At 35.6% G+C, this 26,510-nt stretch overlaps 3 protein-coding genes and 1 long non-coding RNA gene across 4 annotated transcripts in view; 2 read left to right on the top strand and 2 right to left on the bottom strand.

The window, feature by feature from the left end:
* The window catches only part of LOC113494531 (nucleoredoxin-like), a 51,731-nt gene extending 30,007 nt beyond the window's left edge, over positions 1 to 21,724 (top strand). Inside the window, exons 4-6 of the mRNA XM_026872922.1 lie at positions 19,339 to 19,543; positions 19,992 to 20,082; positions 20,210 to 21,724. Coding sequence (XP_026728723.1) covers positions 19,339 to 19,543; positions 19,992 to 20,082; positions 20,210 to 20,631 — 718 coding nt within the window. The 3' untranslated portion in view covers positions 20,632 to 21,724. The remainder of the gene's footprint in view (positions 1 to 19,338; positions 19,544 to 19,991; positions 20,083 to 20,209) is intronic.
* Positions 7,563 to 9,900, bottom strand: LOC113494583. Its single transcript, XR_003400660.1, has 2 exons — positions 8,074 to 9,900; positions 7,563 to 7,691 (listed from the first exon to the last, which is right to left on the bottom strand). It is a non-coding gene; the product is annotated as an uncharacterized LOC113494583 (long non-coding RNA).
* A 592-nt stretch (positions 21,725 to 22,316) lies between the features above and the next one.
* On the top strand, positions 22,317 to 24,043 carry LOC113494550 (ATP-dependent RNA helicase WM6). Its single transcript, XM_026872945.1, has one exon. It carries the CDS (start codon positions 22,447 to 22,449, stop codon positions 23,722 to 23,724), a length of 1,278 nt encoding a protein of 425 aa, XP_026728746.1. The 5' UTR covers positions 22,317 to 22,446; the 3' UTR covers positions 23,725 to 24,043.
* Positions 24,044 to 24,481: 438 nt separating this feature from the next.
* LOC113494524 (venom serine carboxypeptidase) lies at positions 24,482 to 26,381 on the bottom strand. The gene has a single exon (XM_026872909.1). It carries the CDS (start codon positions 26,255 to 26,257, stop codon positions 24,821 to 24,823), a length of 1,437 nt encoding a protein of 478 aa, XP_026728710.1. The 5' UTR covers positions 26,258 to 26,381; the 3' UTR covers positions 24,482 to 24,820.
* Between the last annotated feature and the right edge of the window lie 129 nt (positions 26,382 to 26,510).

The raw sequence follows: 26,510 nt of genomic DNA, 5'->3' as shown, positions 1-26,510 counted from the left end.
CGAAAAGAAGTAATAAATTAGTAACACAATATTATAAAATTCCATGTGGTATGTGTTAAATACTAATAAGGTTATTGTTTTTAACGAACTTTTTTTTATACTATATTGTTTTCTCAGTCGTCCCTACTATTGCGCAAAGGTCACCCAATCGTTCCACAATGCATTCTTCAGTGTCACCTCCAACCAGCTTCGACGGGAGCTAGAGGATTTCAGTTACAAACATTAAACTTGAAAAACGTAGTTGGACTGTATGCGGATGACGGAGGACAGGGTGTTGTGGCGTAACTTGAGGGAGACCTGTGTCCAACTGTGGACCGGGATATAGTAGGCATGTATGTAATCTACGTATGTATAAATCTACGTAGAACGCAGTCCAAGGATGTGACATTAAACAGAATAACTTCGAAAATAAATCAGGGAGAGGCGGGCATCACCTGCCTTTCTAACCAAGTGACAATCGATGACGTCATTAAAACACTCATATGTATAAAAGTGACATTTTGTTTCGGTAGGACACGTGACCTTGACCTGTCATCTCCATACCTTGTGTAATGACGACTTTGGAAATGTCACTTGGCCAGAGTGGCTTCTTGCAAGTTGTGGCAGAGGGACACCCCTATACGCGTGTAGTGCCCTGTCAGGCTTTCTCAACCACAATAGGCAGTAGGGAACCATTATTCAGGTAGAGGTACAAAAACGTGATTTATCTCCTAATAACTCTGACAGAACGGCAAAAGTAGTAATACTCGTACCGAGAAAACAGGCATTGTTCGTAAAGCTTGCGACCAATTTCAGGTTATTAAAGATTTTCAGTTCTGCATTTTTTCCCTCCATTGTAAATCAGTGGTGTTTTAAATTACTTTTAAAGTATTGTGTCCTTATTTGTATGTTTTAAAGACCTTCTTTTCTAAAGGGTTTTATAACGAATAAATCAGGGTTACCTAGTAATTGTTAAGGTTACATTGAAATAAATATTTATAGGTCATCTAAACTCGAAGCAAGCCCCTATGTGTAAGCTACAGATTCCTATATTTTATTTTAATGTGGGTATGTGACATTTGCTATTAGATTCCATCCCAACGCAAGCAAAGCACCAAAATGATTTTTTCAAAGTTATATTATATGTCTCTTATAAATTATTCGGGGACACTACTGATAAACTGTGAAAGAAAACATCATCAGGAAACTTACAATCCAAATATTCTTCACAGCTAGAGGAAGTGGTTAAGAGGCCGGTGTAAGCAGCGCGCAACTGCAATTCGACGCGAGCCAAAAATCGGACGAAACATTGCTATCTCTATCGGACTTCTCGCGGCGCAGCGCGTAGCTGTGTGCGTGCGTGTAGTACTTTTGTAGCGAGTCATTCATAATGACTGATAACCACTGCATTGTACTAATTTTGTTTAGTAAATGCTTTATTTTTGTTATTTAATTTTCGGAACCGTTGGTGAACACAAAAACCAGTAATGCTTTTTTTGGAAATTATTGTACGATGTCTATATCAGAAGATTTAATGATATTAGGTATCTTAAATCTAAAAATCTAATAAAATAAAACGTGAACGAAAACTTTTCAATACAGACGTAATACCAAAAGACGGTATTTAATTTATCTAGGTTCCTAATAAACTTTTAGTTTAAAACGTTCACTATTACGAAATGCCAGCGAATTGCATTTCGCATATTTTAACACCGCTAACAGCATGTTTTCAACTTATTTTTTCTGTAATTTAATTCTTAATATTTAATAATAATTAGTCGCAGTGTGATGATAAAATAAATATTTTTCAATTTGGACCAGTAGTTCCTGAGATTAGCGCGTTCAAACAAACAAACTCTTCAGCTTTATATATTAGGACCTATAGAAGTATAGATAACATTTATGAGCTTAAATATGATAGAAAATACAAATTTTGCTAATATAAAGCGCCTTCTCGTTTATAACCACAACAATATCATAACGGGCCGTGCAGCAGAAATCGTACTATTTTAATTTCGCTATAACTTCAGAACCAAACGTCCAATTTTAATTATTCAAAGACCAAATATTATCTACATTAACTGTACATAGTGATGAAATAATTAATTTTGATAAGGATTAATAGCATGAGTAAAATAAACGCGTTTAAATGTAGTCCAAAAAAAATGAAGATTTTTCAATAAAAAAAATGGTTATTGTACCTCACTCGACATAGATAGGTATAGTGTGTCGCGAACTTTTTTGTAGATATTTATAACATCTACAATTACTTAGAACATTTTATGGTTCTATCTTTAATAGTTTAGGCAGGGTACGCAAAATAAGTAACTTTTTTGGTTGATTTTTTACACCTTGTGTTCGAAAAACCCTAATATCTTACGGAAGCCTATTTTTGTGCAAAATTAAATATAGCCTATATTACTCGTGGATAATGTAGCTTTCGAATGGTGAAATAATTTTTAAAATCGGTCCAGAAGTTTATGAGCCTATTCAATACAATGAAACAAACAAAGTTTTCCTCTTTATACTATTAGTGTAGATTAAAATTCGGTAAATTTAAAATGATCAAGAGTATGTTTTCGTTATGAAACTTCTTTTTTGGTACCTAATAGGTAACAAATATTACGTAAGTAATCCAACCCAAGTTAAATTTTTTTTTGCAATAAGAAAGAGTACATATCATTTACACTATCCCATTTTTCCATTAAATCTTTTTCCAAATATTTCACTCCCACCACATCCATGTATTGGCTAGAGGCCTCCGTCGACTCCGTCCTAACTCGCCTATACCTACGCGATAATCACCTACAGCGAGCGACAACTGTTACCTACTAAGTTCCGTTTAAAATTTTAAAGTAGATATGCTAGAGGCGGTTTATTTAAATATTATATTAAACAGTACATACATTAATGTTAGGTAATATTTCGTAAGTAAATAGTTAGTTAATAAAAAATATATTTATTACTAGCTTTTCGCCCGCAGCTTCGTCCGCGTCGATGTCGGTTATATCGCGTTTCCAAGAAAGAGAACTCTTCAAAAGTCCGGGATAAAAACTATCCTATGTTCTTTCTCAAGGTCAATTCTATCTCTGTACCAAATTTCATTAAAATCAGTTCGGTGGTTTAGACGTGAAGGCGTAACAGCCAGACAGACAGAGTTACTTTTGCATTTATAATATTAGGTATAGGAGGGAATATTAGTAGGGATTAAAACGGTTTTTTTTTTTCATACTTTGTTAAAATTTTACTTTGCTTGTAGGTACGTACTACGTAGTAGGTACTGTGCCAAATTTCATTAAAATCAGTTCTTCGTCTTCTTAAAGTGCTTACAGATATAACAGATTTTTTTTCTTTCTTTTTTGTTAAAAAGCTACTCCCGCACTAAGGAATTTAATCCATGTGTTGCGGGGCTTTCACAAACATACAATTCACATGCACAAAGACACCTAGCCTCAGAACAAGCATTCGTGAATCACACAAACGCTTGTCCTACACGGGGATCAAACCCGCGACACGTCGCGCCCAGTGGTTTAGGCGGGATGACCTCAACCGCTCGGCTATCCGTGTAGTCAAATTGAATGAAAGTGTCAAAAAACCTTGACAAATATATATTTTTGCTATTTAGTCTTGAAACCATAATTTCAAATTCAAATGCTACAACAAATACATTATAACACTCAAATTTAAAGTAAAGGAGAAATCCAATTAACATTGACAGAGTAGGTATTAATCTAGGCGCGCTATACCAGAGTAAAGCAGACAAAAAGTAAACAAAACCTATGTGCTCGCCCTCGCTCTACCCCATCCAAATTATTAAATTTATTTAACTATTAATTTTAATAATCACTTATTACGTCGTCGTCAAAAATGAATACTTTATTTAACTATAAACAACAAAACAATCTTTTACATCGGTAAACTACCTAATAGTTATAATGTCGAACCCAACGCCAGCGCATGCCACGAGCAGTGCGTACACGCACACAAACATAGCGTGTTGGACGTTGGTGAGACATGCGACAGCGATAATATGGTTCCAGATTTGTGATAAATTTGGTTGTGTTCCGTAATACCAAAAATTATGAATGAAAACTTATTATATGTCCACTTTTTTTTTGATAAATTGCAACAAGACTATATAATCTGTGTTCCTATTAAAAGGATATTAAGAATATTAATGTTTTAAGTACAGAAATATTAAGTTGAAAACATGCTGTTAGCGGTGTTAAAATATACGAAATGCAATTCGCTCGCATTTCGTAAATAGTGAATGTTTCAAACTAAAAGTTTAATAGGAACCTAGATAAATACCGTCTGTATCCGAATAACATAACTTTAAGTCGGTGATATGTTCGTAGCGACAATGATTTTGGTATTACGTTTGTATGGAAAAGTATTCGTTCACCGCACCCTTAAGGGAGGGCGACACGAGATGGTGTCTATATAAGTAGATAATGTGACTTTTTGACGTTCAAAAAGTATTTCATATTATTAGGTAATAAAAAAAAAACTAATAACTTAATTCAATTATAACGAAAAATCAGTATTCAGTCTTTATATTCTTCAGGTACATGAAATCCTACATATATAAATAAACATTTGTATATTATTTACACAAATAAGACAGTTTGCATACTGAATAATAAATAAGGCCGCTTCCGAGAGCTTCTCGAGTTAGACACTCTTAGCTAGGGTGACCAGGCTGTGGAAACTGGGACAATAACAGGACAGAAAAATAAGCTATTATATAAATAAATAAAAGAGGTTTCCTTATTAAAGGAAAAAAAACCTTAAATTCTTTACACTTTTTTTTCGTCGAAAAATCTTGGAATACTGACTGACGAATATTGGTTCCTTGCATGTCAAATGACAGTTACAGTGACATAATTTTATGACACTAAGGTTTAACTTTTATTTACCTTACTTTACGTGTCGTCAGTTTGTGTCCGGTTTCAATATTTCTAGTATTTTTAGTGATAACGGAGGCTGGCTACCACCTTCACCTATGACCTTTATTTTTAAATACACTAGACTTATCTGTGATGCTTTTAAACAATGTCTATCTTTAAGGAAAGAGCGTATGCCTTTTCAAAAGGCCTGCATCTTGTGACTCCTCTGGTGTTGCTTGTATCCATTGGCGGCGGTAATTGTTTTATATCAGGCGATTCTTCTCCTCATTTTCCAAGCATATCATAAAAAAACAAGGTCTTTAAGTATAATTACATCATTTGAAATATAATTTCGATGTATTAAAATTTCATATTCCATGGTAACCCTATCCAATGCAGTATTCATAGTCAAGACAGTGTCGTTATAACAAATTGATTCCATTTGCTTGCCGCCCGATCGGGCTCGGGCACCGGGGCTTTTTGCAAACATTTCGTGAATTGATTAAATTGACTCCGGAATTTTCAGACTTATTACTTGTTTTTCTTACTAAAAAGAGGGTGTTTTAAGTTTTTGCCACCGAAAGATGTGTTTTAGACCTTAAGTAGAAGACTATAAAGTATTATTTTGCGTGCACAAATTCTGAAATGTTTGAGGTTATTTTTTTGGCGGGTTCTTTATTGTTTTGATGAGTATTGAAATCTGTTGCAAACATTGTCGTGATTTATTGGTTAAGTTCAAACCCTTTTGGGAACGATTTTATCATGTCGATGATAACATACATGGTAACATACAGTAGCAACGTCGTTTATGAGGCTATAGTAGATCTCTTAGGTTTGAAATAAATATACCACCACTAAAAGGAATAAAGTTACGGATGTGAAAGCGGGCTGCACTTATACCTGTACGTTTTAGAGTGGCGTCTCTCTTTCACACCTCAATAATAATTTTAATAATATAACTTGAAGCTCTAGTGGTAGAGTTTACAACTTCTCATAACATAAAAGAGTGTAGATTTTTGTTAACAACTACCTCACTCTTCGTATATTTTCCATGCGTAGCGGAATTTTATTCTACTCTAAAAAAGTAAAATCGGTTAGTTGAATAAAGTTTCAGTGGAAAGTGGTAACTCTGAAATAGTTTGATCATTAAAATTCAAGTATTCGGGCGGTAGTCGGCAGTTAGGATTGTTTGAGCCCTGGCCCTAGTCCCCAGCCCACCTGCGCTCAATTACTTACGGCTACTGACTTACATAGCATTTAATGAATTCCTAGTTTTAGTTTTACTAATGGGTTCTTGTAAATAGTGATACGGAGAATACTTAAAAATCAATAATGTAATCAGAAGTTTTACATGAATATCTGCTTTTAATCTAGGCATACAGTATTCTAAACAACCATCTTTATTTTGACACCTACTCCACCACCATAGTCAAAAATTTTAATTAAAAAACTTTTTAAATAACTCATTTGAATATCAAATAAGGAATTCCGCTTACAAGCGTACGTAAAAAGAACTTAGCCACACAAAATTAAAAAACAATTACACTCCCCCACCAAATCAAGAATACCCTGACTACGCAAAAGATTAAATTCCATTTTCAAATTCATTCCGCCATTTTGTGGGAACAAAAAAGTTTCAAAGTGAAAGCGTTGATTGTCGATGTCTGTATGGCATCCATATTGAATCCATGTCATAGAATTCTCTCTTTATTAAAACTATGGAATTGATGACAGTTCTCATTAATATCTTCAAAGGGTTCCTGTCTAAAGCTTTGATGTGAACTTGTCATTACATGAGCTTTACTTTTTGCAATTCAAGTTGTGGATGGGATTTGAAATTTCAAGCTGATGAGATTGAAGTTAGTTGAAGTCTGCTATAATGATTTCTTAACGTGCTATTAAAAGAAGCTAAGAAATCCTTAAATAGGTTATTAGATTTTGTTGCAGAAGAAATAAGATGTCAAGTATTTTAGGATAACTAAGATCTGAGATTGGTGCATAACGTAAATAAATGATGAATTGAAAACGCATATGGTGTAAAATTAATTTTATCACTATTTTTATAGTTTTTGTATCTACAATAAAATTGTCTGGATAAATTATCTCCTTAAAAAATATCCCCATTTTCAATATTTATTTATAGTGTCTTGTGTACTGAAAACTACTGTTCCGTGATTGAAAACTTTACAAAGTCCCTCCGTTTTAATTTCCGTATCTTCATACAACTACATGTACTAAGACGCGACATAAGCGGGCTCTCATTAACCCCCTCAAAGGGATGCGATAGCCGCGTCATGCTCCGCTGGCGTCTGGCTGTATGCCTTTGATCTTATAACGAAGGCGCATCACTATGCAAGTGACAGTTTTTTTATGATGGCACGCATGTCTTAGGCGTGTGACATTATGCCGATGACATTTTTGTAAAAGTGTATGAGATTTTAATCTGTAGTCGTTTAGGGAAAGAGAGTCATGCACTTTCTTAAGTTTAAACTTAATGTTAAAAAGAGAAGAAATATTTACTTTAGAAAGGAAACCAGGGCTACTGAAGGGCTTAAACAAATTATTCATACTACTGTGATTCCATCATTTAGTTATATTACTTGCACAGCAATATAATTGGTCACATTTTATTATTACATCACTTAAACTACATAATATCGCTACGAGGTTCAGATTGTAATAAGGTTTTCTTACCTTCACTTTAATCCGAGCGTAATCATTGCCTGTCCGAAGGGAAATCAATGCAAAATAGACACAAGTGCCCCGCCATTGAAATAAAAATAAACTGTGATTACCATCTTAAGAACCCTCGCGGCATCACACCTAGGGGAAATGAATTTGTTATTAGATCAAGATTATGTTGCTAGAAATACTAGAATTTGTTGAACTATTTGTTCTATTCGTATACATATATTTTATGATACTAGTATCGTAAACTGGCCTACTACTATCGTAAACTACTATTGCTGAAAAAGAAAACGTTTTTTCGAAAGTGTTTTTTTTATTACTTCTGGGAAAACACGCAGTAGTATAGTAAAATTTAGTAAGGTCATATGTTTTTTTAGGTTTTAATTAAGCCAGTTATAAAACATAACTGGCTTAATTAAAACCTAAACTTCAACCATGTTACAAGATACTAAGGAACGAAGCCTGCTATAAATGTTCAGCGATCAACCGGTTTTCAGAATATAACCCAAATTCTTACTTTTGCATTCTGCTGTGGTCAACACGTAGCTATCTCTAATCGAGTGACGCCACGATTGCGTGTTGCTTCCAATCAATCAGTCCAGTCAGCTATTAATCCTGTGTTGGTTGAATCAATCGATTGAACACCAATGTAATATACTGTTTTGTAGGTTTGTGTGTACACGTCGTAGCGAAATACCTGTATGTAGTCATTTTAATGCTTGGTTAAATAAAGAGCGTTTTACAAGATTCCATTTATTTGGAAGCATATAGTTACACATGGTTCCGCTGGCATATATGGCTCTAGTCCAAAAACGTTTATAAGGAAACGAGTTTTTGTTCAAAATAAAAAGTTTATAAACAAAAATATCTAGATTTTCTCTAGGTCTCTTTTATACTAAACAATTTTCTCCGCCATCCTGATAATATTCCATTTCCATGAAAATCGAACAAAGATTTAAACCTGTATTGGAAATGAGAATTCTTCTCGATTTCAATCTATGTCAGCAAACACAGAAACATTCACAATAATGTATTACAATATCTATCGAGAGCTCCCCTAGTCTGGCGCTGGCAATATGAAGGGGTGACCAGAGATCACAGGGAAGTAGGAGGAAGTGCATTATTGTCATTCTCGGGAAAATAAGTTAATTTATTCCAATGCTATCGCTATTGACTCGCTCCTGTCTGTCTGACTGACAAATAAAAGTCACTACATCCATGTCATTTTAGTAACAACTCTCGTATAACTAAAGCAATGACTTCCGCGCTAATTAGTTTGACCCTTTTATCGTGGGAGGTTTCACAAACATTCATATCACATACCCAAGACACTCAGACTCAAAACATTTGTCTATTAACATTTGATCGATTCGATCAACTTATCAACATACCAAAGTCCCATTTCCATCTGCCACCCTATGCTCAATGGAGTGTGACGTCAGCAGACGGCAGGCGCGACGGGCCGACAGGTAGCCAGACTAATGGAGGGGCGGCTAGGGCTGCCGATCGATACTATTCATATAGATACAATATTTACATGTGATCCTCATGACCTTTGACGTAATGAGAGTGCGTTTTTAATCAACATTATTTGTAATCGGGACATGAGTTTTTTTTTTTTAACTGGTATTGGTATCTTGGTATACTATCACGGTTGGGTGAAGTAGTCAAGATATGAGCCAGGTTAATGTTTAATTCTGTTAAAAATCAATCACTTTTATTTAACTTGAATAATAGATTATATTATCAGAAAAGGCATATTCAATTCTGACAGTTAGAACGAAAATTACATACCTTGTTAGGTTTTTGATTGTAATACGGCTGTTATTCTAAGGATACAAAGAAAACTTATTTCTAAAAAGATAATTAAAAATTGTCAAACTCAAATAAAACAACAGTTTCCAAACCTCAATCTTGATATAGCTAATACACATTATGTAACAACCTTACCTCCCAAACTCCCTTAGAAGCGATCCACAAAATTAATCGTTCTTGTTTTGACCCTTGCGACAGCCCTAATTAATAGGGCTGCCCCTTCGACGCTTATTAAGCTTGTAAAAAGGAAGTGTACATTCAGCCTTGTAATTTTGGCGGGCAAATTGTAAAGTGAAAATCTTCACTGAGGAATAAACGGTGAAAATTGTGAATGAATTTTTACAGTGATGGAGTGAGCTAATGACAGGATGACGTAAAAAGCTTTTGACAGGTTTTTTTATTTATTTAAAGGACGGCTTCTTTGCCTTGACAAAGTTGTAGGTAAGGCTTAAAGCTAAGTACATTATTTTTATATCAATACGTTTTCACAAGCAAATATAAGTATAAGTTTCTTAATTTTATTTCAAGAAGCCAACTTACTTATAGTGTTAATTTTGTAATATTATGTAAAATATTATGTGAAATAAATACGAACATAAAATGTATTGAAAAAAACTTTAAACCGAAAACTGAATAAAATATAGGCTTTTAAAATGTATTTTTACATTCAAAGCCCACTCTTTAGCAACTAAATAAATATTGAACACAGTCAAAACGCTACGATTTTTTATTAAAACAAGCTCACTAAATTGGGGATTTATTTGTTTTTCACCCATTTGTCTACGAGCTGGCAATACTTCAGGCAGTAATGGCGGGAATTGGCGTAGTCTGCATCTGTTTGCCGCCAATACACTTCATTTTTTATTTGAATACAGAACAGACACATTTTGGAACCAGCGATTTTAAGGCCTATACGAATATATTTTTTTTATTTATTTACTTCACCAACTTAAAACTATCTTTACAGGTAAGTACCACCCAATGCGACAGTTAAAGTAAAATTATAATTATTTAAACACTTATATCTATTAATACAAATTTCAACATTATTTTATATCGACTTTAAATCTACTAAAATTAATACTAACTACGTATCAAGTATACGATAATAATAATAATCAATGTAAATAAAAATAATATGATACTAATAAAAATATTATAATACCTAAAGATTTCGCGAAGTACTTTACTTAAACTACTCTTTCGTTTGATTTTAATGCATAACAAAAACTTGTTAAGTAGGTACATAAACATGTATGAAGGATAGAAACCTCTTTTCACAAACAATATCATTGCGCTTATAAAATGTAACAAAAAAAAATAAGTAAAAAAATCAGGAGCTTTGACTATAACATCTGCAGTACTACAAAAGCTACGTAATTTAGTTTCAGTGCATTATTTCTTGTGTCCTAAAAATGATTACGTCCATAAACCTCGTTTTTATCTCGACGGGACCAAGCACAAAGTTTATACAGCCTTCCCTCAGAAAAGATAATTCTCGCATAAAAGTGAATGCTTGTAATAAACTGAGGGTTTCCGAGGGAGCCCGGCTCCATGCCTGAGTTTTATAACTTTCAAGTATCCTAGATGTTTCGAAGTTTTAAATTTAATTAGAACCCACAGATTCTCAGAATTAATATAAAACGCTTGCAAAAGGAGGTGTTTTGAAAAGCTTTCTACCAATTTGCTTTTAGTTTGTCTACACTTTAAAATTTATAAAAGAAACGTTATTCTGGTTTTCCTATATCGGTACTATATTTATCAATTAAATTACAAAATGTTAAATAGCTTTAGAAGATGAATTGTATTCTGTTGCCTACAAAAGAAAGATTAAACTAATAGAAACCCGCGGTAATCCTAATTTGTAAGGTACACAAAAAGCTTGTAAAAATAAAATCAGCAAAAAATTCAGACCATTTAAAAAAGCTATTCATTAAAAAAATACTCACAGAGATCTTATTGCATTTCAATCATCCTTTACTTGGCATAATAAGCCAGTAGACGTTTGCATAAAAAAAACAAACGTCAGTGGAAAAGGGCGGGAGTTTTGCGCGTGAACTGCGTACAGTCGTGGCAACGCGACCTCTCCCTACACAGTCATCGGCTTAATTTAATTGCGTAGCCGTGCCATTTTGAATGGCTTTCCGCAACAGCTCCACTTGTTTGTGTTGTAAATGGAATTTGTTGTAAATACGTATAAACGCGGTGCTGCCGACATTTTGTTTTGATGCGACTGAATAGATGTTGAGTATAATCTGGGGAATATCGCGCTAAGTTGAGGAAATTGTTCTTGATATAAAATGTAAGTGCAGTTAAGCGTTAAAGTTATAGAAAATTATGTTTGTGACTCTTTTTAAACTTCCCTTAGCCGAAAGATGTTTATAGAGATTTTAAAGCAAAGGTAAATGAGACACGATAAAAACAAGAAGATAATGTAGAATATTATTAGAAAACCTATTATTAAATGACGTACGATGTAAAACGTCTTTAAGACTCACATTTTTTTACAAACAATGACTCTCATTGAATATGTAATAATGTATGGAAATCTAATTCCTTTTCCATTAGTCACGTGACCTTTGATTTTTCAATTAAATGTATTTAAACCGATTTGATCGCGAACACTCAGAGACTTATAGTTCTACGAGCCCCAAACCTCTCCTCAAATTAAAACCATTAATTACTTCGTTTCTCACATAACAACAAAACGTTTCTCAACTTTTTGCGGTAGATAGTAGATACATAATCGCTGGGAGCTACACGAGTAGGGTTTTGTACTTTTGTGTAACAATAAGCTATAGGCATGTCAGAGCAATGTACAAAACGCTGGCGGGCGCAACAAATCATTTCCCACAATTGTGTTTCACAAATTGGATGACTCGAGATAAATTTGATACATGACGATCATTATATGACTGTTGTGTTCATTTAATACCTTAAAATACGTAGCTGTTTTTAAATTCGAGTAAGTTTATTAATATGATTAAGAAAAATAGAAAATTTTGTAATATTTTGAAAACATACCTGCCTACTATGGGTACTTTTAGTTGCTTAGATAAGTTAGGCTTATAACTTTGTGGGTATACGCATGTCCAATATTAGTGTATCGACCCTAATTAGTAAGTGGTATTCTGTGGAATACTCTAATTAACCAAATTATCAACCTTATTTCTTAAAAATATATATTTTAATATACATTTTTTCCCGTCAAGATACACGTTTTCACATTTATTCGGAAAACGCAATTACCCGCGCTTTAATCTCGTATCACAACAAGGTATTATCGTATTCAGCCAACCCTCGAATTAATCGCGCTTAGTTCTTAATTAAAGCTAGATTGTTTGCACAAGTAATTCTAAATTAAACAAACGTAAATAATTCCCAAGACTTATTAAAGTTTAATTAAAACAAGATCACTTTATTTAATAGTTGTCTGATTTCAACACTAGGCTATAAAACTACTTAAAAACAAAATTGCCTTTTAAAACACATTTGTTTTGATAAATCTTGGTATTTACTGATTTTTACTCGACTTGAATAACCGCTCTACCGCACTAGCTCATGCAGACCGATTTTGTGATAACACGTTTACGAATTGAATTAAAAAATTACAATCAACGCCATTACTCTCTTTTTTTAAACGACTTCTCTTGAGGCAAAGGAACCCCTTTAAAGCCTTATCACGGTCTCATGGTGGCAAATAAATCTGAATTAAATGGACTTCCCCCTTTCCAGCAGATTCCCCGGGATTTAGCTTCGCAAAGAAACGGACGACCGATATTGAAGGGCTAAACCCTTCTTAGGAGCCCCGAGTGAATCTTGTTCGTAGTTAACGGTTCAATCGCTTTGCCTTTATCTTCTTTCAATGTAGAATATTAATAAGTTGCTATATTACGTAACGTATACACGTTACGTAAATATATATAGGACTGGCAGAGGGTCTGTCTGAATCCAAGGATAATTTTACTAGGTTTTGGGAATAAATATGATAATATATTAGAATTGAACGCAACATACAAATATCGATTAACGATTATGTTTAGAGTATTAAAATTGCCTAGAATTAGGAGCAGGTAAGAAAGTATGCATCGGTCTGCTTTTACAGCTTAGCCCACACTTACGAATTCATTTTTATTTTTTTTGACAAATTTCGGTTATTTTGTATCTTTTTTGTACCTATTATTAGTAGACAAAATTTCCCTCCCATACCACGTCACTCCTGAGCCACTTGCAACAGCTAGTACTCTTACATGAGCAATCTATTACCCGTGTTACGATGCGATGAAGAGAGGGGATACAAAGGTGCACGACGATTCAATAGGTCCCTTCGAGTGGAATGCATGCATGGACGGTGATTATCCTGTAAAGGACAATAGATTTGCTCTCTTACTGCCTATACTGAGTCATATTGGGAATTGGATAGATAACAATATGTGGAAGGTAGAGGCAATCGTTTTGATACATTTTTAAGCTACCTTCAGGAATATATTGTAAATTTTGTTTACACATGCTATCGGGAATTAATGACTCAATCAGTTACTTTAGCTGGACGTAAGTTGTTAAGAAAATTACTTTAAACAAAAAAAAAATTTAAGCTGTTTCAAGAAAAAAAAATGTCAGTAGCAAAATAACAAAAAGAAAAGATGGTAATCTATTCTTAAAAATGCTATAAAACATTTTTTTAACATTACCTTTCCTCCATATCCATAAACTTTTTAAAAATCATACTTTAATAGAAACCCCGCAGAACAAAAATCCAGCTTAATTTTCCTACACAGATAAAACAAGAAACTTTCTTTCAAATCTTAAAAATTGCAATAGTCACGTAGTCAAAATGGCGGCCATTGGTTTTCATTGTCCTTCAGTTACGGGATTATATCCATGATGGCCGCCGTGCCGAGGGGCTAACGTGTGATAGCGGTATAAAATGCGAGGGAACTCCTTACAGCTCGTTTAATGATTTTCTTGGGAAACTTGGCTTTACAGGGCACACGGTCCTTTTATCTTGGAAACTAAGCCGTGGCTTTTGTTGTTGTCCGTCAAATAAGTTTTCCCTGTAGATAACAGGAGGTTCCGAGCCCACACAACAAAGAAAAATACGGTAAAAGAAATGTTCTATTAGTAGAGCTTTTTCAAAAATAAATTTTATAAATCTTAACACATAATAGTAAACAGTAACAACACATAAAAGTCTTGATGCGGAATAACGGTTTACTCACGAGTCTTTATCGGGATAGTATGACTAGTTTCGGACCCAACTGGAGTCCTTAATAATGGATAGAGTAGACTAGGCGGTATGGTCACGAGGCGATTTTTTTGGAAAAATTGTTTCTTCGATAACTTATTTAATGACTTTTGACATCATCGCTATAAGTATGTTTAACGTTAAAAGTTTAAAAAAAACACTGAACAAAGTAAAAGCACACGCGCACAGATACTGAAGAAAAATACCTTTTTCCTGAGATAGACAACAAATTACATTAAACAGACCCCTTCAGGTTTATCACAGCCCCGGTAAGCCAGGGTGCTTATTACATTCGGATGCCCGGTTATGGTATTACCGGGTAACGCCGGGTAACGCTGATTACGCGGCTGCAGGGGCCTGATAAGCGGCAGTTAGATCGCACCAAACCACTTACGTGATGTCTGCACTACTTTGGCTGCAAGATAGGGGAAAATTTTGTTTTTAAACCTTTTCGTTGTAGGACATGTAAAGTGAGGAAACTTTTTACCAAGCAGAGTTTATTTTCTTTTTTTTTATATCGCAGTTTAATCCTATGTCAGGGCTAACTATAATGCCTCATAAAGTCTCAGATCTATTGTAGACATAATTTAATTATGCGCTAACAGTAACTTGCGATCTTCCTCTTGATATTGGCCCTATCTTAAGTTCTTAACCATTTACGAAAACCTATAAATAATTTAATTACTCACACAGTACATCACTTATGACCTCCACGGAAGCGTCTTGAACTAAAAGTTCTCCACTAATCCGCCATCAGACACCGGTATTATGTTATTAGGGCTCGCAGGTGGACTCCGCTCATTTCCTATAATCCCCGTCGGACGCCATCCATTAGGAGGGGAGTGATCGAGGTCCACCCTCATAACTTACCCTTGTACAATATTAATAAAAGTATATCTATACGTGTATAGGGATCATCCCAATTTTCCGTCGTATCGATTTAAAATTCAAAATGGATGCTCCATACCATTGATATTCTTTTCTGTCTTTTTGTGTATTTTTGTGTCAAAGGGCACAAAATATGCGTTCTGGCCATTTTTGACCTGTAATGATGCATTGGTATAAAGATGTTTTAGATTAAGTTTTTTTATCTAGGATAAATTCTAAGCTTGCTCCGATCTAAGTGGTTACCATTAATAGGACTAAGAAGATACGTATCTAATTGGGAGATTTGCAATTCATATTTCGAAAGACATTTACTTTGTACGTGACCCTTCAGTCTAGGAAAGACAACATAACCTCCAAATTCAACAAAATAACACATCCAGAGTTTTGTAATTCCAACGAAAAATTTAATCAAAAACTTTCTTGTATATGCTAATGTAATTGTATTACGAAAGAAGTCAAGACACGTTTTATTTTGATATGTATTTTGGCGGGAGTCATGTCGCGTCGGTACGTAATGGCGCGCAAGTGAATTATGGCGGGAAATATGTTTGCTGCGTTACCAGAAGTCACTAGTCTATGTTTATTTGACTCGGTGGATACGCTTGGAAGTAAACTCAATTTAGAGTCGAGGGTAACTTGTTTATTTGAAAATGTAGGGGTTTGAGCGTTATTGCTAAAGGGATCACATTTTCCTTCCGATTTATAGAGCACGATCACTTTCCTATCTTTTAGTAGTCAGGGATCCTTTGCTCTGCTTAGGTATGGAATGGTTATCTTAAATTTATTTAAATCTACAAATAAAGATGGATTTATATCTATACTTAATATATAAAGCTGAAGAGTTTGTTTGCGCTAATCTCGAGAAATACTGGTTCAAATTGAAAAAATATTTATGTGTTGTATAGACCCTTCACCCAGGAAGGTTTTAGGCTATATACCATCACGTTGCGACTAATAGGAGCGAAAATACAATCGAAAATGTGGAAAAAACAGGGAAATTATTCATAATCGAGGGCTTCCGTTCAAAAACTCCTAACTTATATCTTCTAACCACGCGGACGAAGTCGCGGGCAACAGCTAGTTGAGGGATATGGCTAGTAACTTATTAGAGTTCATCTATCTTTCTGGTCTGAATTCCTGTGATTATTGGTTCTGATACAGGCCTCTACATATAAATAGCTTAACAAACAAACTTCAAAAATTTAACCTTCCTCGCTAAACCTTAAAAACTTCTTGCTGAAAAGTCTAGGCGGGCAGTGATCGCATAATTATTAGTTTAAACAAACTCTTTAACAACTCACTTTGAAGAATTTGTTTTAGTTGAACACGCCACAGACAACGTAGAATCATGAGCATTAAACATTATTACTTGCAAAACTCAGGGATCACGATAACTTCGCCGAAAAGACCGTAACAGCCAGCGCTGGATTGCCGATGAATATAACTTTGTACATCATGAGTTTAATGTGAAAAGTTTGACCGTCAAGTTTGATCGTCAAATTGGGAGACAAACGACTTCCTGACGTCGAACCTTATCCTTGTGATCGCAAAGTTATGGAGTGACTGAGTATATATCCTCCATGGTATATTGGAATAATATATTATACTGGTGGTAATTTTCCCAAAGTTGTGTTCTGGACACCTATTGATTTACGACGGTTCCCTTCCGTGCTTCAAAGCCCTTGATATATGAAGGTAGGTTAGGTAAAGATTTGAAAGTAAAATTCGATAATCGGTTTGACAGCGTACATCTCGTTGTTTTAGCCCGAAATAAAACCACTGGTTGGTATTCTAATGAAGCAAATTCGATCGATTTTTTTCATAAGTCCTCATGATGCATCTTTAACGTCAAAAGAATTTCAAAAATAATGTATGGAGACAACAGGCAGAAGACAAACCAAATACATTTGAGCATTATTTACGACATTAATTTGTAGAATTGTCACTTGGGTGGATTGACTGATGTTTCACCACGCATCAGGTTTACTGACCCATTCTGCCATGCTCGGTATCAAAAATCAAATATTGAGAAAGGCAAGATCCTTTGAAATCCAAGCGCTGTACTCGTGAAAGTCTAAAATAAATCAGCAATACTACACCTTAACACCGATATTAAGGGCCGGTCTACCGAGCTTCGTATTTCGGGCCTAACTCCACGACGTATAAAGTTGTGTCGTAAAAAAGCAATTTGATCGCTCCCGCCTCCGCTGACAGCGGCAGAGTGTGTAATTTATTGTTACTTCCAACTAACTTGATACAATTTGTGAGAATACTATTATTTATACCGAGGCTTGCTTATTTTCTCCGCGTTTATTGACGGAGGGGAGGATAAGGCTTGGCCTACATTCATAAATTCATGGGGAACTCTTGGAAGACCGTCACTGTAGCATAATATGATAGTATACTTTATTACTTACCACATACCTAGCTCATAAGTGTGTATAGTACAGGTTTGAGCTGATTTTTGGGCTTCCTACCAAAAAGGTTAAAACGGGACAATACTACCTACTGCTGGTCCAATATCTGTTCGTCCTTCAGTCCGACACCAAGCTCTTTCAAGAACCGTGATAACTAGAGAGACTCAACTTTCCAGATTGACGCTTTCAACAAAAATAATGATCAACAATAAGAACGGTCCTAAATTTAATGGTTGATCAATCTGATTTTATTAAGCCTATTTTTACAGAACCCTCACTTGACCAGGTTTTTTTTACTTGCCAGATATACCTATCTACCGGAGTACCTACAATTAGTAGGTACATCTTCAGTTTTCAAGCTGTATTTTTCCAAAGCTTTTACCAGCCAGTTAGTTACGACCTACTGCAGCGCTTACTAATAAATAATATCAGTCTAGACGTTGCGTGTAAAGGAACGGCTGAAATTCTCCAAATAATTACGTAGAGCAAGTTTTTTGGGAGCAAGGAAATATAAAGTTTTGGCAGTGGTTATTTTTTATATGTAAAAAAAAGTCTAATGAACTTTAGGGTTTGCTCACGAGTAACTGTCTAGTACGGTTTCTTGATCCATCGTCACAAATATTTTCATTCAAAACCAATCTTCGATTGCAATCGAAAGTTCAATCACGTAACTCAATCTTGCAGTTTCGGACAAGTTGTAAATCTGAAATGGATAACTTAAAATTGATCGCTGCTATCCAATCGCAATCCGTATTCATTGCCTCTCTAGTCTTTCTACTCTAGTTCTGTAGCTTCGGGATTTACAAAACGAATCTCCGGTTGAGGTGCAATTTATTTACGTCTGGCATCAATTTTCTCAGTAAAAAGGTCCTTAGTGAAGGGTTAGAAAAAGTGCCAAGTTACTTTCATTTTGTACCGCAGACACTTATAGTTTTACTTGCTAGAAATGTTACGAAACCTTCGTAAGTAAGAAAGTAGGTATTTTATAGCAATGCTCATAAGAAAATATATAATATACAGACTGGATTTGAATTTGTGATATACTGATTCTTCAATAATTTATGCAACTTTATGTGAGAGACGATAAAAAGTATACTAAGATCTCAAAAGCGAATTACAGTTGTGAAATTGTCACAGCCTACGACTTCTACAGCGGCAAATCATTTACAAAGCTGCGATAATATTACTTTTAGACGTAGACCCGTAAGACAGTGCTATTTTGCGTCATATTCATCATCAGCCCATACTCGCCCACTGCTGGACATAGGCCTCCCCTATTGCACGCCATCGAGATCTATCTTCAGATCTATATTCACTTGTTTCTAAATATAAATGTATCATCTGAACCTGATATTTATTCAAACTACAATACCAAGGAAGTTCTACTCAAAACTTACCCGTAATACTCAAATTTCAGGAGCGAACAATCTTACAACCGGTCAGTGCAGTCTGTATCTTCAGTGGGAGCGCTCTCCGTGCCCTGGTCGGCGGCGGACGCGCGGGTCACCATGCCGGCCGCGCTGGGCGTCGCCGGGATACCCGCGCTCGTCATCACTGACGGAGCCGGCAAGATCCTCACAGCCAACGGGAGACATCATCTGAGTGCTGATCCGCTTGGTGTGGTGGGTATCAATCTTAAAACGTTTTGATGGTAGATTAAGGATGTTCGCGTTTTGACAAAGACGAAAAGAAAAGGTCAGGGTGGGGAATAAAGAAAAAAAAGAGCTCATTGATATTTAGAGCAATTCGGATTCTTTCACTAAGGACTTTTTAGTTGAGATCCGCGGAATATGCGGAATGATTATGTCCTGGTTTGGGATTCTTCCAAATAATTATAATTATGATTGAAAAATATTTCGCGACACATCCTCCAAAAAAGGCTTACTTAGTATTACTATTTGAACCGATTTCAAATTTGATTTTGGACGACCCAGCGCTCTTGCTCTTAAATCTAGTCGGTTATTTAACATGAAATCATAATATGGTACAGCATCACACCTACCAACGACATACATACAACTAGGAGGTACTCAGTAAGAAGATGTCACAATCATTCGTTTTTTTTTTCAGAACTTCCCGTGGGCGCAGCGGCCGGTGTCGGTGCTCACAGAACAAGCTCTGCTGAAGATGGCTCGGCATCCCGCTGTCGTTCTGTTTATAGGTAACTATTTATTATTAAACTTTAGTAATTTCCTATTGAACCCAAAGGAATACAGCCACCTATTAAGACTTTGACGAATTCCCATTTTAAAGAGCCCAATTATATAAATCTTTTCCCTATTTTTCAGATGACGAGGACTCCGAAATAGAATTCGCGGAATCCGTGATCACACCCTCGGCGGAATCCTACTACGAGGAGTGCAGCATCCAGTACCCCGGCTTTTGTCCGTACCAGAACTCGTCGGACGACGAAACCATGGACTTCGACTACCCAACATCCCGCCACTCCAGAATGAAGAAGAAACCGTTCAAGCACGTCATGTTCTACATCGGGATCGACGGCACTGATAGCGCGGACATGTTACGAGAGCATATTGGTCTAGATGACGCTGTCCCCTTGCTGACTGCCATAGACTTCCCTAAGCAGCGCCTGGTCACCATGAAGAATGGAGACGAGATCACGACGGACTCGGTGCAGAACTTCGTGGATGCCTATTTGAGCGGGAATGCTGATTTTAAACCCTTGAAGCCGTATAGTGAGAAATGTTAGTTACCGAGCAAATGGATTACGTGACTTGAATTTGTATAATGTTGATAAACCTAAGGTTTTTGAGCTAACAAGCTTATTGTGATTTAAACGTAAATGTATCGAGTTTATTTTTGGCAACAAAACCTAATAAACGAACGGTCAACTAATCTGTAATAATTATTTAGTTCCCTCGATTTTACCCTTCAAACTGTTCAAAGTATGTTATTTATGAGGATGTGAGCTAAATTATTAAGTTGAATTCCTTTTACAATTATTTATAATATATTATGATGACATTATTATAGAGTGGAAGTAAGCCGCACTAGTAATGTTTAAATATAAGAGCTGAACGAACGCTTGGCCGATAGATGGCACTAGTTCGGTTGGCGATAAAAAAACTGTTATTACCGTGCTATTGCTTTTCGAGTCACTATAAATTGGAATACCTTTGGTTGCTCATCATACAAATTCAGGAAACTATTGTCCAACATTTTAAAATTACTTATTACATTTGTTATTCCAGTATTATTTTAATAGTTATCTTTTAGAAACCATTGTATAATTGTTTTGATGTTATTCAGTAGCGATCAGAAATTCATTGTGTAATTTTAAGATATTGTTTGTGAGTAGCTAATTAGTATAGAGATGTATGAACTAGGAAATAATTATGTTGATCGAAATAGTTCATCACCCATGATAAATGAAATTAAGTAAGAACTGGTAAATATAGCTAAAGTTTCCCTTAGAAATTATGAAATAAGATAGTAACGATCTGCTGACTCAATACTAGAAAAAAAACAAATAATCAATGATAGTCACAAACAAGCAACATCACAAGAAATAATACGATAACAGTTAAAAAATGTGATCGTTCCATTAAAAAAGTAAAAATGCAATCGAGCATTTACATTTAATTTTATTGTTTGTCACCTATTCTGTTATTGCAGTAGCTTATGATCAAAGACATAATTATTAATAAATTTTACGGTTTCTTGACTACAAAAAATACTCATGACTTAAAAAATAAATTAAACGTTCTCAATAAATTTGATACATTAAGAGCCGATTTTTATCGTAGGATTTGAAATAATACAAATAAAATGGATTAAGAAAAGTCTTCTGTTTTTTTTTACTCTCCAAGTGCATACTGCTCACTGCTGCCACGGTAACCATGGTCACATTGTTCACAAACTAGCTACAGAAGCTTGTTATTAAACGCTGCATACCTACTAGAGCAATTTAAATTATTTCACTATTATTTTACAGAACTACAAGTATTTACAAAGCACCATTACAGATATCGGCCCACACAACTTTTAATTAAATTTACACGGACACGAAGTTTTTACCTACAACAATTTAAATTTATAGTTCTAACTTATTAAAATTTTTTTTAGTTCGCTTCGAGAACTTTTCAAAAAGAAAATCATTTTAATAAGTAGTCATTTTATATTCCTGTTTTCGAAAATCGACTGACGAGCGACTCATGAGCAACTCATGAGGCATGATCATAATCAATGAGAATGGCCTAGTAAGGAAAACAAAATATGAAAATAAAACAAAGACGTTTATAATTTATTAAATATATAATTAAAATTTATAACAACAGAATAAATATACATATAACATGCTTAAAAATGGTATCGACATTTTTTTGAAGCAAAAAGGCTCGTATCCGAACTCCATGATGATGGTGTGAGTCGGTAAAAAAAAAATCAAATTGACGCCAAAACCAAAGCCGCCATTATTGTGAAATATTTTTTCAAAATATATTTCACGTGCTCATATTGAGTGCAGGTAGAAAAAGAACATAAATAAGTAAATATTGTATAAATCATGGCCGACAACGACGATCTTCTCGACTACGAAGATGAAGAACAGGCAGATCAGCAGACCGCTGACGGGGCTACAGAAGCGGCGCCAAAGAAAGAGGTTAAGGGATCCTACGTATCTATTCACAGTTCTGGATTTAGAGATTTCCTGTTAAAACCCGAGATTTTGCGCGCTATCGTCGATTGCGGTTTTGAGCATCCTTCAGAAGTACAGCATGAATGTATTCCGCAAGCCGTCCTTGGTATGGACATATTGTGCCAAGCCAAGTCCGGTATGGGAAAAACCGCCGTGTTTGTGTTGGCGACGCTACAGCAGCTTGAACCATCTGAAAACCACGTATATGTGCTCGTTATGTGCCACACTAGAGAATTAGCCTTCCAAATTAGCAAGGAATACGAGCGTTTTTCAAAGTACATGGCCGGCGTTCGTGTATCAGTATTTTTTGGTGGAATGCCGGTACAGAAAGATGAAGAAGTGCTCAAAACTGCCTGCCCACACATTGTCGTCGGTACGCCCGGAAGAATTTTGGCTTTGGTAAACAGCAAAAAACTTAATCTAAAACACTTGAAGCACTTCATCCTCGACGAATGTGATAAGATGCTTGAATCTCTAGACATGAGACGCGACGTGCAAGAGATATTCCGGAACACCCCTCATGGTAAGCAAGTGATGATGTTTTCGGCGACCTTGAGCAAAGAGATCCGGCCGGTATGCAAGAAGTTCATGCAGGACCCTATGGAAGTCTATGTAGATGATGAAGCCAAGTTGACATTGCATGGATTGCAGCAACATTATGTCAAACTCAAGGAGAATGAGAAAAACAAGAAGCTGTTTGAACTACTGGATGTACTGGAGTTCAACCAAGTTGTGATATTTGTGAAGTCTGTGCAACGCTGCATAGCTTTAGCTCAATTGTTAACTGATCAGAACTTCCCTGCTATTGGTATCCATAGAAACATGACCCAAGATGAGCGTCTGTCACGCTACCAGCAATTCAAGGAGTTCCAGAAGAGGATCTTAGTTGCCACCAACTTGTTTGGCAGAGGAATGGATATTGAACGAGTCAACATAGTGTTTAATTACGATATGCCTGAAGATTCCGACACCTACCTCCACCGTGTGGCAAGAGCTGGCCGATTTGGTACCAAAGGTTTAGCTATAACTATGGTATCTGATGAGAATGATGCCAAAATTCTCAATGAAGTTCAAGACCGCTTTGATGTCAACATAACAGAGCTTCCAGAAGAAATTGAGCTATCAACTTACATTGAAGGCCGATAAACAACAAACCTCTCATTCCTTTTGTACCAGTGTGACTTTTTGAATGCCATGCAACCCATTACATATTGACTAAGAATCATATGCAGGAAAAAATTTAATTTACCAGTTATATTGATTGATATAATACTTTTTTTTTGACTTGGAAGCAGTAGGCATTCAAAAAGTAGTTTGTCTATGCAAGTGTGTTTCAGATTATTCGACTAAGATAATGTTCACTTTTCTGGAATGAAACAGTCTATGGTTTGGTTTCATTAACTATTCATTACCAGATGAGTAACCCTAGGTTAAAGATTAATTAAAGTAACATTTCATATTGTAATGAATACCTTTTATTTACGCCCTAAATACTCCCACTTTATTTAACACTACACAACCAACTTCCTTATATATTATAGTGTCTGTTTCAAACAATTAACTTGTTACAGTGAGACACATGTCTTCTAAAAAAAATGACTCATTCTGTACAACATCCAGGAATCACCTGATAGTGATATGATGCAATGCAACTTGTAAAAGTTCTATGCACTCCATTAAGAAATAGAATTATAAATATAGGCATCCATCTAAAAAATATGGCCACCAGTCCATATTTGCATATGGAACAGAATAATTGACTGCAGAACTGTTTAAAGCTAATTGCTTATCAGTGCTCAGTTTCCCTTTCTGTATCATAAAATATAATGAAAAAATTATGAACAAAGTAACTAATGTTTAATAATATAAAGAACTGTAACATGCTGACAACAAAACCAAATTGTAATATTCAAGCAACTTTATTTATACATCAACAAACAGGTAACAATAATTCTTGATATTTTATGAGGTCACTCTTCTAAGGAACAATTATTTATTATGCAATACAGGCTCTTGTAGGTACATGGTACAAAAAAAAACTTTGTTACAACAACATTCTAAACAGGATGGTGTTCTAGGGGGCATAGGTACTTACATCTATTGCACTGAAACGAAATTGTTGATTGTATATATTTCTTACTCCCTTCTAAGTTACTCAACCCAAAAGTTACAGAAAAAAGGTATATAAAAGTAAAAAAAAAAAAACAATCTATTTGATTATTGAGCATGATTTTAGCCTCCTTCAATTTGTTCCTAGAAATAATGAACTCTTAGGTCCATGGTCAAAAGTTTTTTCATGTGTGAATCTGGTGATAAGGTCTAGAGCCCATTTTGGCTGGTCTCCAGGCACCATGTGACCAGCATTCCTGACCATGATTTCCACTAGCTTGCCAGCCTGTTTGACATAGCCAGCGACTTCGCCATCCACCTTCCATACATATCGTTTTGCAGTTTTGTATTCTTCAGCACCAGAGAACTTCAAGTTTCTTAAGTAGTTTATAGTTAAAGGATATGCAACTATGATGTCTAACTGACCATTGTATATGACTACATAGTAATGATCCAGAAGCTCGGATATCCATGGAGCCACAGATTTCATAACATCTTGTTTGAGATGCTGTTCAACTACTGATCCATTATGGAAAGGTTGGTCACCAACATGAATCATTTTACGCACTGCAGACTTCTGTAACATGGGACCAAAGTCCTCGTACTGAGTGTAGTCCTTTGTGTGCAAGAAGTTAAAGTAGAAGTTGAACCCTGTCATGTTGGTGAAGATGCTGCCTCCTTTTATCATGTCTCCATTTAGCAGTGAATCAAATGTGGCAAAGGCTTCATCCCATTTTCCTTGCTGGATGTACTTTTTAGTTTTGTTTTCATAAGCTTCAAATACTTTAGCCTGATTCCAGTCTATGAGACCTATCTGATACAAGTACTTTCCATACACTAGTTGGTGCTCTGGGTCACTGAGTCCATTACCAATTGCAATTCCTTTCATGTTAATTTTCACCTTGGCAGATGGATTCTTCTTATGTATTGTGTACGCCAGGGCAGGCACATACTTCCCACCATAGGACTCCCCAGTCACAAAGAACTTGTTTTGCTGTAATTCAGGGAAAAGTTGAAAGAACTGAGTCAATGTAGAATATAACTGCTCGCCAACCTGCGTCTGGTCAGTGCAATAGCCCCTACTATCATTAGTAAAACTGAAGCCTGTACCAACTGGGTTATCAATATATATAACGTGGTGACTTAGAGCCCAATTATACTTCCTTCGTTCGAACTTATCATTTCGCACTCTAAGGGGGCCATTCTCTGTGAATAATCCATATAAAGAGGTCGCACCTGGACCTCCCTGCAGCCACACAATCACCGGTGCGTGCTTGTTATCAGGTACCATAGCAGGGAAGTACCAAAAGAATTGGTTAGAATTGTAAGTCTTGTTCACGGTGAAATATCCAGCGTAGCTTTTGATGCGCAGGCTCTCCGTAAAAGGTACACGTGCGAGACGCCTGCCTTCTTCAATCTTTCCACTCTCGATGTACTCCGTAAGGAATAATGGAGTTCCAGCGTCTCCTCCATCGCGCTCACCAAGATTTAACTCCGGATAACGATGAAAGAACCCTTCAGCGTTAAAAAACAATTGCAAAATTAGCAGAGCCCACAGCATTCCCGCCATGACTACTTATGTACTGACCTAATTTATCGCGAACACCTTTTTATCATACTTAGTGACGGAAAATAATAATACAGGCTGCTGTTTACGCCGGCTTATCAAATTACCAACAACAACACGACCTGTTGTTTTTGACAGTCATTGTACCGGTTCACAGGCAAAAAAAAACTTCGTCACTAGAAAATTCAGCTATTTGCTCACGAAAGGCTACAAATATGAAAGATAATATTAGTTTATTATTCTAATGAACCGTAAT

Source organism: Trichoplusia ni, chromosome 1 (genome assembly GCF_003590095.1).
Source record: "Trichoplusia ni isolate ovarian cell line Hi5 chromosome 1, tn1, whole genome shotgun sequence".
NCBI classification, from domain to species: Eukaryota; Metazoa; Arthropoda; class Insecta; order Lepidoptera; family Noctuidae; genus Trichoplusia; species Trichoplusia ni.
Note: the sequence above shows the minus strand (reverse complement) of the source record. Positions and strands in the feature narration are given on the sequence as shown.

Coding starts and splice junctions, on each gene's coding strand:
- LOC113494550 (XM_026872945.1), top strand. CDS start 22,447: ATGGCCGACAACGACGATCTTCTCGACTACGAAGATGAAGAACAGGCA.
- LOC113494524 (XM_026872909.1), bottom strand. CDS start 26,257: ATGGCGGGAATGCTGTGGGCTCTGCTAATTTTGCAATTGTTTTTTAAC.